The 13,683-nt window shown below is 38.6% G+C and overlaps 1 protein-coding gene across 2 annotated transcripts in view; it reads left to right on the plus strand.

The window, feature by feature from the left end:
• ZEB2 (zinc finger E-box binding homeobox 2) overlaps positions 1–13,683 on the plus strand; it is a 134,632-nt gene that overhangs the window by 93,002 nt on the left and 27,947 nt on the right. For both annotated transcript variants that reach the window (XM_090045813.1, XM_090045815.1), the window contains 2 exons: positions 417–674; positions 6,173–6,244. In XM_090045813.1, the coding sequence (XP_089901939.1) occupies positions 417–674; positions 6,173–6,244 (330 nt within the window). The remainder of the gene's footprint in view (positions 1–416; positions 675–6,172; positions 6,245–13,683) is intronic.

Raw genomic sequence — 13,683 nt, forward strand, 5'->3', positions numbered from 1 at the left:
TCTGTGTATTTGCCTGGTATGTACACACATTTGAGTATGAAGATAAATGTGTGTTCACGTATGTTTTGTAGCGGGGGAAAAAAGATTATGTAAACAATTGGCTAGTTCTTTATAGTAAAACTGTACTATATTATCAATTCATTTTGTAATGTCAATGAGTTATAAAAATCCTTTGCATATTAGAATGCCAGTGTATGTATATTAATAGCTTATTTTTAAAATTCTTTCCCAGTTATTTTAGGAGAAATTAATTTACATTAAATTCTAAGTATGTTATTAGAAGGAATTGTGAAATTCATTAAAGATCTTTTGTATGTATAATTAAATAATGAATTATTGTGCATGTAAGGAACAAGTTAGAAGGGGTAGTTTGGGCAATTTTTAGTAATATTGTGTGTTCTCTGCTTTCTCTGCAGTACTGAACTATGAGACTGTAGTGGAAACAGGTTCAGAAACAGATGAGGAGGACAAGCTTCATATTGCTGAAGACGACAGTATTATTAACACGCTGGACCAGGAAACTAGCCCAGCTAGCGTGCCCAACCATGAGTCTTCCCCGCATGTGAGCCAAGCAGTGTTGCCAAGAGAGGAAGAGGAAGATGAGATGAGGGAAAGTGGAGTAGATCACACCTGGCACAACAGTGAGATCCTGCAAGCCTCTGTAAATGGTCCAGGTAAGTGTGGAGTTTCAATATCTAGAATACTTTATCTGGTTGTTCATTTTTTCATTCAACTAGATTGTCATTCACAAACCAGATAAATAGAACAGCCTTCTTTCCCTGGTCATACTTGTCTCTTGCAGAATTGAGATGCAAGTGCTGATGACAGATTATGGAGTGATGCTACCATGATCATGTTACAGTACTTACATTTTATGTAGGGATTACATTTCTGTTTGGAAACAAGCTGAATGACAAGTACATTTAAAAACATAACTTTTACACTATACTTCAGAAGTGCAGATGATGTATGATTAGGATGACATTTTGAATCTACATAAAAGAAAGGGAGATTGTTGTACATGTTATATACATAATAGGCTTACAAAATGTAGTGCTGTACAGTTCCAAAATGAATAGCTATTTATTAGTTTAGTGTAGTTCCAGTGTCTGTCTGACACCTCTTATTGTAATTCAACTATCTAATCATTTCCTTTGTTAAGTGTGAATGCGATTTCACACTTCCACCTGGTCAGGTAGCTCTTATTATTTAACAGTTAAGTACTTGATAATGATTCCCACTGTTTGGTAGGGTTCTCCAGGGAAGTAAGAATATGTGTAGGCCAAATATAATAAAAACAAGGGAAATTATGTTAGAACTGAAACCTTATGTTACACACTCTGTAAATGGAAACCCCTGATCTAAAATCTTCTTATACAGAGGAGCATTGGAGTGTGAAAATGCTACCAAAAAAGAGAATTTGCATTGTTTCCACAAAGTTTTTCTGCCCACCAATTTGGAGACATAATAGGTTAAAACCTCAGGTGATGAAAATGGAAATAGCTAAGTTGAAGTCAATGGATCAACTGAAGATCTGGCCTATATCCCTCAGAGTTGTTCATAGATGAATTTTTCTCTCTTGGCTTTGTAGGAGTATTAGCAACATCACCACAATTAGACCTTTCTATCTGTGTTACAAAACAAATGATGCTAGTGTGAAAAGACATGGGCAGAATAAAGGAAAAGAAACAGGAAGTGATTTTATCTTCATTCAACACGAGTATTTCATAGAGTAGATTCAGAGAATTTTACCCTAACCTAAAAGAACATAAAAAAAATACAGTGCTTCCATGACTAAAATGTAAGCTACATTGGAAAAAGATGCATTATGTCAATGTGGTTATTATGCAGCCTTTTATTTTTGTTTAGTTTCCCCAACAAGATGTAAGTTTTCACTCTGCATCTTCTAATATTGTTTTGTTAGGGTTTCTAGAATCCTTGCAATTCTGCACATAAACATTTATCGTTATATCCATTAAGACTTAAGGTTTTAGATTTTCAACTATGAGGGAGAACTCAGCCAAAGATGCTTGAAAGATAAATACGTTTAATTAGGGGCAGAGGATGATCATTAAAGGAAGTCTGACTGCTGCAGAAGTCATTAACAATCTTAAATGAAATTTTTATTTTTATGATAGCCATTTACATGTATAATAAGAGCCAATGATTCTTGGGAGCAGTGTGACAGAAACAGAGTGTAGCGAGAACTCATGTAAGACATACTATTTAAATGAGCTGGTGTTAGCTATTCATATTTGTTAATGAACTAGATATGCAGAGCTATAAGAATGAATGTTCTGATGCTTTAAATTTTAATATCTAGAAATCAAGGGTAAGGACCAATTACTAGAATTTCCACCCTTAAAGGAATAATTAATAACGATATAACAAATGTATGACTCCAAACTTCTAAAAAGTTTGCTTTTTAAAATTAGGATCAATAGTTAAAACTGATCAAATCAATAGAGTCTAGTTTTAGCATTTTATAATTCCAGCAGGTTTCTGCAGTGATCATGGAACATAATTCTGAATGTTTAAAATATAATAAAAGAATGCTTTGCAGAATCTTTTGATCACCTGTAGTTAATGAGGCCTGTAATACAAATGAATAGGCAGTTCTTATACCCTTACCTTTATGGTAAATAAAATAGTGTTCTGGTCTCACAATAATGAAATAAAATGTAAATCCTTAATCCTATTTAGCTATTCTAGTTAGACAGTCAAAGAAAGTTACTCTGCTATTACCTGTCTAGTTCTAATGATTGGTCATGATTTATTGTGTGTTTTTTTATTGTTCTAAAAGTGCTCTGATGTGGTGCCTTGATGTCTAATGAAAAGAGATTGGTCTTAAAAAGCTACTCATTGTTTATCCTGACTCTTAGATAACACATTTTTCTTCTGATAAAATATTTTTCTTATTTATTGTTCAAAACACACAATATAGACAATAATTCTAATTCTGGTGCTGTTTTATTCAGTAGTGTTTTATCCCTGGTGCCTGACTGTCTACCATAGTACCTCAGCACATAGCTTTACTCTGAGATAAGCCCCCTCTCCTTTGCTCTTTCTCCCATGCTTTCTGTAGTTTGTCTGCAGGATGCAGGTTTTGAACTGAAGAGCGCAGTGGAGTTCTTACTGTGCCTTTCCGGTTTCAGCACAATCAAAGTTTTGTGTTTGGAATTGTCCTTGACATTCTTTCGTCCCACAATGGGGTGGACACAGTGTGCTGGAAACCATGACATCATTATCATTGACACAGACTTAAATAAATCACCTGCATCTTGGCCTCTTTCTGCTTATTCAAGGATTCTTCATCTCAAGGAAGAAAGTGCTCTTTATTTTTACAAACCTTTATCCCGGGGGTGGCTGGAAAATGCAAACTTTTACAAGTGTTTTCAAAATAAATACACTATGTGGTTCTAGACAGACATAGTACATTTGGTCAGATGTGTTCTGAGTAGTTAGGTGCACTCCAAAAAATAAACCAACACAACTCCCATTTACAATCAGTTCAAATTAAATAAATTCTAGCTTCACATTTGTAGATTTATTTGCTGAATCTGAACACATAAGGAATTCTCCTGCTCTTATTCCTACCAGTTTTACAGTCAGTGCAGTTAAGTCTGATTTATACCTGTAAAATGACATCAGAAGCAGAACTATATATTTGTAGTTTATACTTTAAAATGCTATTTAAAATGGGTGGTGGGGAGAGGGGAGAGAGAACTACTTTTCAGGAAGCTTATATTTAAGACTTGGAGGGTGCCATATGAGGTTACAGATTTTCTCTAGTAAGAAATCAGGTATAGGTGAAAAAAAGTCAGTTAATCAAGCTTCTAAATGCAAGAAAATCAATTGTGCAACCGTCAGCTAAATGAGAAGGAGATCTGTACATAAAAGATTGCAGAATGCACTTTTGTGACCTGAGCAAAGTGAGAAGCAGCATAAAGCATTTGTGAGCATTTAATAAATTTTGGGAAGCAACTAGATACTGTAACTTCTCTTTACTACTGAAGCAAATGACAATGAGGAAGGAAGTGCAGCAGAAATCTTGAACATTACCACTATTATGCAAAAAAAAAAAAATGCTGTTAACTGTTTTCCCCCTAGTGACTGGGTAGATGTGCCCTCAGATGGAAAACTTATGATACTTGTGACTCCCTACTACCAGAAATCACATGAGACAACCAAGGAAGAAAATCACAATAGCTATATTTATATCTAGCACTGAACTTCTCAGGAATACTGTGCCTTGATTCAAATTTCTTGTTGGCATTAGGAAAAATATTACACATCAGATTGTTTCAGCAGATCAATTATCACAATTGACAACATTTTAATAGTGCATATTGAACTCCTAAATGTTTTGGATGCAAGACGTCCCTGTGAAAATGTTCTTTACAGAAGGCAGAAGGCCAGATCTGGGAAAAGAATCAAGCCTGGCTTGTCTGTTGTACAGTTTAAACAAATATTTTTCATCTGGTCTGCATATTATATGCTTTTGTACAAATTTAGCATCTGTTTGTACCTGCATATTTTAACTTAAGGGCTTTCATTATTTTTTTTAAACTTCAAAGCCATAAACATGTATATTTATACCACAGCATTGTACACTGGTTGTAAAGCTCTGAATTAAGTCATTTTGTGCTTTAGTTTTGATTAGAATGATACAATTAGAACCTGTTATTCTACCAACTAATTACTTGTAGAATGTGACATCTGAAGAATACTACAAGATTACAAATTTAGGAATGAACAGAGAATGTGTTCTGTTTATACTATTCCCTCATCTTCAGTCACATCATTGTCATGGAGATGGATTAATACTGGGCCACTTTCTGTCCTCATCAAAATCTTTATCACAAAAATGAGAAATAAGAATTTTAATGTTTCATGTACCAATAAGAATTTTAATAGTATGCTTTGACCTTCTTGATACTCTATCATTTGATTGGCTGACTGGACTCCATCTCCCTGGTTCATCATATGGTTATGCTCATTTCTGGGAAACACTTTTTTGATGAACCATTTCTAGATGCCTTCCTAGATTGTATATTTTATGAATCCAACTAAATAAACTAATTCTGTTCTCCATTTAAATCTCAAATTGTAAATACAGTTGTGTGTGAGCAGAAAACAGACAGAAATACATATATATGCAGGTCTTCAAAGATGAAAAGGAAGGGATTCGGGAGAAAATGGAAAGGAGTGGGAGAAATATTACATATATTTAGTTCTACCTGTGAAAATCATTTAGAAAGCCAAATTTTAACCACTAAGTATGTGTGAGTACTTGTTGCAGTCCTGCTAACAAATCAGCAATAAAAAACAAGGTTGACAAGAACCTTAGAAATGTCTAAGATAGATTGACAAATAGATCAAACAGAGAACTGTGCTATCCTCTGGTAAGGCTTGAAACTAGCTTATCATTATAAAACCTATTTTAAAATACATCCAACCGCAGCAACTTCACCAAAAGCAAACTGCTCCATGACAGATAGATGGGTAGACAGATAATTCTGTACATAAAGTACTCATTTGCATGTGAATTAACCCAATTTCTAGTTACAAATAGAGACTTTGCAAGTGCAAAGACAGCACTAACAAATTGCACCAGCAAAGCTGCCCACAGTTGAAAATATAGGTGTTACATTTTTGCACCTGTTTGATATTAATATATTTTCCACTCCATTGGAGTTTAAAATGAGGAAGACAAGTCAAACAACATCTATATGATAGCATACTTAACAGATAGAAAGATATATTATCTGCTGTCCATAATCCTGCCTTCTGTATTTGCCATCACTTCACATAACATGCCTGCTCTTCCCAGGTACCAATAATTCAATTATATTTGACTATTAAAAAAATGTTTTCCCCCCTTTCCCCCCATGTTGCTTGTTGGATTTCATATTGGAAAAAGCTTTTCATTTACCCCAAATAAATACCTCTGTTTTTCACTACTTGCTGTGTTTAAAGTAAATAAGTTCTTGTCCAGCTACCACGACTGAATTCATTCAGTTGCCAGAACAAAGGCATTGTATGGAGGTTTACAACAGGCTTTTTTCTGTTTTCTTTTAAAGAATCTTCCTTGTTACTGCAGTGTGCTTGCTAGCTGTATAAGCAGCCAAATAATGTGCAAATGCTAAAAATGTGCATACTTCTTTTACAGAAGAAATGAAAGAGGAATATGACACTATGGGGCCTGAAGCCACAATTCAGACCACTGGAAACAATGGTACAGGTAAGACAAGTGAAGCATTTGAACACCCTTTTTGATCCACTTTATTTAGAATTAGCTGGGCATGAAGGGAAAAAGTGACTAAAACATTTATTTCCATTTTCAGATGAACAATTGAGAAATGTTTAAATAATTGTCCTATTTTTTTTCTATGTTTGATTATAAACTTGGTTTTCAATTAAAAATCAGTCTCTCTTTCTCACACGCCCTCCCCCAACATGCCTCAACCCCCGGTTTATTTTAACTGCATCCCGTTGTACGCTAATACAATGTTTTCCCAGTAAGGGCAACTACACTAATGTTTAAAGTCACTGGGCCAAGATACAGTAGTCTTTTAATGAGAGAGACTGTACAAAGAACTTGATAATGAGGATGGGGTGCACCCTTCATGGCAGCCCCAGATTCACATGGCACACAGAGTAAGCTACTTCAGAGACTGAAAACATCTCTTCAGAAAGATATACATAAACCTCCAGCCTACATACACAGACACCACACACTTTAAATGCATATTTATGAGATTTTTTTTGTTTGTTTCTTTCTGGCTAATCTTCTTTTCTTGTCACTTTCCACATCTTTCTTTCCCCAATTCTTAGAAATCAATTATTTTCTTGTGGAAAAAGAAAGGCAACAGAAATATTTGATAGGCATCATTTTTGGGCCATCTTTTTTTCACCTGGTAGCTGAGAAAGTCAGCTAAGGATTCTGTTACTTTTTTTTTTTAAGTCCAATAAGTTCTGAAGCTTAACTGTGGCTAGGTACAGACATTCAAAAACCCCAGGGCAGAATCCATCTAAGTTACACAGTGCTCTGAAAGCGGCGTGGTTTAGATCAGCAGTAAACAAAACATACATTTGCCCTTTGGTGCGGAGGGAGGCAAATCTTAGGCCAGGTTCTGCCATCTTTATACCAGTTTATATGTGCTTAATTTCTGTTCTGTTATGGGTATACACTGGTTTCTGATTACTTGCACCAGTAAAAGTATAATGTCTGTACCTGGCCTGTGTTTTTTTCCAAGAGTCAGAAGGCCCTTTTCTATCCTTGGCATAGCTGATTTCCATGCATTACCCTATGTTCATCTTCTAGTCTGTTATAATTACTATTTCAGATGTTGCATGTAGTCCTTCCCATCTACACCCTTAAATTTGTAGACATTTTGCAGGACAGATAAAGTGCTATGCTACAGAAGTGCAGGAAGGCACTTGCAATCACACTGTAACTTTTGCACTTTGCACAAAGTGCTAAAAGTTACAGCACAATCAAACATAATAGCCATTTGGCATTATATGGGGGGTTGCTCAGAGGCTTCCTGCACTGGCCAAGAACCGGAAGAAGGGTTGTTATTGCACACCTCCCAGCATGCTCTGTAGGCTTCGGGGGCAGCTGGAGACTGCTGAGAGCAGCTGAAGAGGCTAGCCATAGCCAAGCAACCTGCCTGTCTGGGGCTGTAGTGGCTGGCCCTGCCTCTGGGCTGTCAGTGATGGGCTCTCATCCCAGCCCTGCTTCCTCCCTCTGGTCAACTGGAAGCCATAACCTGGCTAGTAGGAGGGAATGGGGATGGTGTCTCTCCCTGCAATGCCCCCAGAACCAGGGGAGCTGGTAGCCAGCCTGGGCACACTCGGAGAGGGGAGAGTCTCTCCCACTGCTTACTCCTCCAGGACCAGGAGAGTGATCAGCGTGCTTGGGTGTGTTGCGGGGCAGAGACCTTTCCCCCCACAGCAGGCCCAAGCTGGCTGCTGGCTCCCCTGTTCCTGGGCATATTTTGGGGAGAGATTCTTTCCCCTGCCACAGCTTGCCCAAATGGGCTGATTGCTCCTCCAGTCTTGGAGCAAACAGGGGAAGAGACCCCTCTTCCCACAGTATGCCTGGCTGGGCTGCTGGCTCCTCTGGTCCTAGGAACATTTCAGAGAGAGACACCATCCCCCGCTTACCTCCCTTCAGCCAGGCTGTGGCTCTCAGCTGGCTGGAGGGAGGAGGTGGGGCCGGGATAGAGGCTGTTATTGACAGCCTGGAGGCGGGGATGGTCCTGCACTCCAGCAGAAGGAGGAGGCAAGCACAAAAGTGTGAGGATTGAGAGATTCTGGACAAAAGCACTTGGGATGTGGGCAAACTCTCCTAAAAGTAACCCACGCTATCAACCTGTGCAGAGCACTAAAGTTCTGCCCTAGAGCACCTTCATCTGATAACTCATCAGATGGGGGTTAAATTTTCATGCAATTGACCAAATTAAAAGCGCTGTGCAGCCATGAACGTTTGTTACATTACAGGTGTAGAGTGCTTTCAGGGGCTTCATCACATGAAAAATGTAATCTCTTCATGCACCCATAGGTAGTACTCTTTAGAATGTTATTACAAAGGTGGTACTCAAATGTTAAAAGGATTTTATTACTCACACATCCCTAATGCTTGTAACACCCACATAAAACCTACATTCTTATTAAATAACAGAAGAAATCTATTTCCTAATTCTTGAAAGAGAAACTAATGAAAAACTAAAACCATATCAGTGATTTTTTTATACCTTAGATTTATGTATGAAAAGATAATGAGTAGAATAGAACAGAAGCACAATTTATCATTATACATATTCTTATTAATGTTGCTATACAGAGCTGGAAACACGCGTATTCTAAATTCATTTGGTTTTGCAACAGATGTTAATAAAGTGACAACTCATACTTGATACTTGGAGCAATCAGACCTGAAAATTTTCAGATCTCTAATTCAGAAAAAAGGGCTTGGTATTTATCTGAATTACCATTACCAGAGTATTTGATAGCCCTGTCAGACCTTGTGACTTCCTTTCCACACATTTTTCTTCCCATAACGGGCCTTGACTCTTTCCTACTTGCTGTAGTCTACTTGAGAGGGAATCTTGTGGCCTTGCTAGCCCCCTCCTTTCTGTTGTGTCATGGTCTTATCCACCTGATTCCTATTTTGGCCTCATGACTCCTCTTCAGAAAAGAGGTATTGCAAGAAGCTGTCAGCTGACAGCTCTGTGAACAAAATTCTGTTCTTCATCCATACCAAAAGTTCTCATCCTGGAAACTGATAAGAAATCACCTGGGGGGAGTATTCAGGATGCCCTTTCTTATTTTTTTACAGCAACAGCTATCTATTCTCATCACTCTTCCATTTAAAAGTTACTGAGGAGCTTATTTGAAGAATACTAAAACCCCCATAGCAGACAGCTGAGAAGGTGTCACAGACCAGAGGAGATGATGCCATAGGCATTTTCGCAAGAAACGAGAAAAGAAAGAAACTGTACATAAAGGGCTCTGTTGGAGCACCAACTTATTTTCATGCACCTCAGAAAAATTGTGGGCTAGAGGGGAAAGCCCTTCACTAACCAAATTATTTGGGCTGTCCTCCAGTAATAACAGGAATATCCTTTTTATTCACCCATGTTTCTGTCATTGGTATCAGTAAACCTGACCACACTAGAAAATGAGCTGTAAAGCTTTTGGGGGTATAACTTTTTTCTATACTGATCTGAAATACATTTAGCCAGACTACACTGAGCAAGTCAGATACTGATTAATTCCTGCCCCCCAAACCATCTTGCTTCTTAAAGTGTTATACTTTTTGAATCAGAACTGCATATGTTTTGGCCTAGAATATTCAATCCAGCTAATCATGCCCTTTTTCAAATTAGGGTGATTAAGGGCTGCTGTAGTTTTAAACAAATTCAGCACAATTTGCTGAGGTAGACAGGGCCCCGTGTCTACTGTGGAGTGAGTTCACTTCTTGGTTGAGTTCCCCAGCTGAAGTCAGGAGAGCAACACTGATTCTAGTTCCCAGCATTAGTATCATTCCTAATAGTCTAAAAGGACTCTACAAGTCTCCTTCAGAAATCAGTATTTATTCCATACCCATGCTAGACTTCTACTGCATTTTCTGAGTGACTTGCTGGAGTAAGAAGAAACAAGGGCTAAGTAGGATTATATTGTATTCTGACAATTTATCAGTTAAACACTATGTCCAATTTTATTTTGTTTGTAGAAATTTGTTTCACCTACAGTTTAGGCATATTTGCATAATGGCTACATTTCCACCCAAACTGACACTGTGACAGCACCAGTGAATCTCTTTATAAAGAGTGATGTCATGGGGTTTAGTAAATTGAACCATCTGATAAGCTGAACATTTTTGTTAATCTTTTTCACTTTGAGCGAGAGATGCCAGCTGACAGCCTGGAACAACAACAGTCTTTTTCCTAGCAGAGATACAGCAGAGTCAGCACCAATGTGAACTTCCCCAAACTGCCCTGTTCACGTACTTTCAGCTCTAACGTCAAGAAAGCAGAGGGTGGGTCAGTCTCTGTGCTGTTTGAGACCTGGCCCTTTCTGCTAAGACTGTTGATAAGAGTGCCAACTAGTGCCAGTTGTAAGGATTATTCTTGTGATGTGGACAGCTTTCCACTGGGAGACAGGCTGACTCTGCAAGCTCATTTCAACACCCCCAAACAACTGTCTCATGATAGTGCTTTGTGGCTGCTTCCAGTTGAGCTAGTGATTTAGCTCTGTACCCCGTTGCTAATTCCCTGAGCCATCCATTCCCCTAACTGAATGTTTTTAAGTACTTTCAGTATGAAATAATGTGCCTTCAATTAATAGAATTGGCTGTTGTGCAAAAATATCTAGTCAAAGTATTTCCAGCCAGGGGACTTTTCACTGAGACTCAGTGCTTCTACAGAGGCACTTTTGAAAAACATATCCTGTCAGTAATGCTGTTGTTCAAGGAGATTCTGCTAAATGCTTTCTCCAATCATAGATTTGAAAGTCTCATTTTCAGGACTGTCTGCTGACTCAGTTTCCATCAGTGCATTCCCTCAAATGGCCAGCAACTAGCTTCTAGTGTAGTAGTCAACTTAACTCTGTACTTCAGGTTTGGAAAAGGTGAGGGTAAACCCCAGCTCCTAAAAGGGTCAGCTAAACCCGTGACAGTCCTTCTGTGAATGCCTTTATAGCCAGGTACAGACATTATACTTTTACCGGTATAAGTGAATGGAAACTGGTCTATACCCATCACAGAACAGAAGCTCAGCACACACAGACTGGTTTAGAAATGGCAGAACCTGGTCTAAGATTCACCCTCCCCACCAAAGAATTGTTCACTACCAGTCTAAACTACACTGCTTACCGAAAACCCCATAACTTAGATCGATTCCACCGCAGGGTTTTTGAATGTCTGTACCTAGCCTATATATCAAAAAGACTAGATGCATTAGCATAACTAGGGTGGAGTTACTGGGTCAGCAGGCCTGAGCATCATCATGGGGCAGGAAAAATAATAGCTGCCACTTCAGCTGCACAATCATACTGGCACCATGGCGCAAGCTGGAAGTCCCTACCGCCCCAGGTATCCTGCTGCTCCAGGTGCCTGGCTGCCTTGTTATGCCTCTGGATAAATCAAATTTGGAGATCACCATGGATTAGCTAGGAAGGTCACTGCTGAGTAATGCAAAATGCTTCTTGTTCCTGAAGGCTAAGCATGCTACCCCTTGAATGTTCACTTTCGTAGGAGACCATACTTTCTAACCAAAGTCTTTCATATGGTAAAACTAACCACAGAGCTGTAGTAGAAGCAAGCAAAAATAGTGACTGTTTTTTAGGAATAAATTCCACGTAGTATCTCATTAACATAGAAATTAAAAAGCCAGAAAGCTCTTTATTCTGTTATTATTCTTCTGTTATAAAAGCCCTCCCTCCCCAACAACATTTTTCATGTAAGTCTACTAGAAAACTGAAAAATATGAAAAATAAACCTTAGGTTAGGTGTTTTTCATATGATTTAAAGAAGGAGAAAACTTACAGAGAAGAAGAAAACAGAAGTAAAACTTGGCAGGGTAGAAGGATAGGCCGTTTTCAGACTGTAATCTGTGTGTACCAATGAGGGCCTGTCACTTCCTGGCTAATGAAGCCTGCGGTTTTATTAGCTGTGTTTGCGATTAGGGGCAGCTATCTTCACCTCACAGTAAGAGTTCCCACAAGAAATAACTGGTCTTCCAAGCATCTCTCTCTCTCATATACTCTTTAAAGATACTAAATGTCTCCAAAGAGAGTTTTCCTTAATTGATTTTATTTTAGTATGACACTCCATATCAGCTTTTGCTGTTGAAAACACCTCTACTCTCCAGGCCCTAGTACAATGACCTAAGATAAGACTTATTTGGGGAGGTCACCTATTGTAAAATGCTTGACTCAGGGAACGGAGAGTGGAAACTATCTGCAATTTCAGCCCACAAGGAATCCATGAACATGGCTTTATATACGGAAAACAAAAGCGCAGGGGGAAGTATGCCCTTCCCCACAGAGTTGTTATGAAAACCTTAATGATAATCATGTGATTTTGCTTAGTAATGCCAGGTGATTTTCCAGTGATTTTTTGAATGTTTAGCAGTAATACATCTTGTAAGAGACTAGCTAGCAAGTGGCAAACTGTTGCTATATATGTTAATCTTTAATATTATGGCCCTGTAATTGTGTTTCAGCTAAGCACCTGTCAGTTTTTCTGCTAAATTCCCTTGTTTTTAGGGCTTTATAACTTAGACATAAACATTTGCTCCAGTTCCTGGATTCCTTGTATATGCACAGAAGCGAAATAACCCACAGACATGAGAATACCAGAGTTTGTAATATCACCTTTCACAGCCCATTAGAATAGTCTCTAAACTTGCTACTTGGCCAAGCTTGAAGAACCTAGCATGGACACTACTGGTACCTCAGCCCTGCCAGAGCCATTGGAATAAATGTATCAGAGTTCAAATACTGCAGTTAATTCCAAACTCCCCAGGCTCTCAGAACTGCTGAGAGTCAGGTCCTTCCTCTGTTCCTCCCAAAACTGGAGGTAAAGGCTGAAAGGTTTCCTCTACAAAAGCTGCCCTACCATTTCCTATTCTTGTTCAAGTACCCTCTTTCTTCCCTTCATTAGCAGATAACACAGGTTCTGCAGCTGGGGAAAAATTTTAATCTGGCTATGCTGCAGGATTGAACCCCTTGCTTCTTTGTAGGAAGAGAGAAGGGAACTAGGCGCTCAGCAACTCCAAGAGCCTGGGGCATAAGTAAACCCAACACAGGCACATACTATCTTCTTTGAAAGTTTCTATATGCATTTGCTCAGAGTACTGGAAATATTAAAGAATATTTGATAATTAAGAAGAATGTGCAAGTTTCTAAAATATGAACAATGCATTGGGCTTTAATTGGCTGCCATATATATAGAAACCTCAAAGAGATGATAGAGGCGAATAGTTTCAGAACTCATTTGAATTGGCCTGCATACAAAAAGGTAAAATTCTGACTTTTCCACCCCAGAAATGTGGAGGTCACCAGATACAACAGCTGGGGAAGGGGCAAAGATTTAAGAAAACTACAGCTCTCCCCTGTTTCAGAGAGTCTTGAGAGAGACAGGCGAAGATGGAGCAGGGCAAAAACTGGAAA

This window comes from Crocodylus siamensis, chromosome 4, assembly GCF_052110815.1.
Source record: "Crocodylus siamensis isolate JL-2025a chromosome 4, ASM5211081v1, whole genome shotgun sequence".
Classification (NCBI taxonomy): Eukaryota; Metazoa; Chordata; order Crocodylia; family Crocodylidae; genus Crocodylus; species Crocodylus siamensis.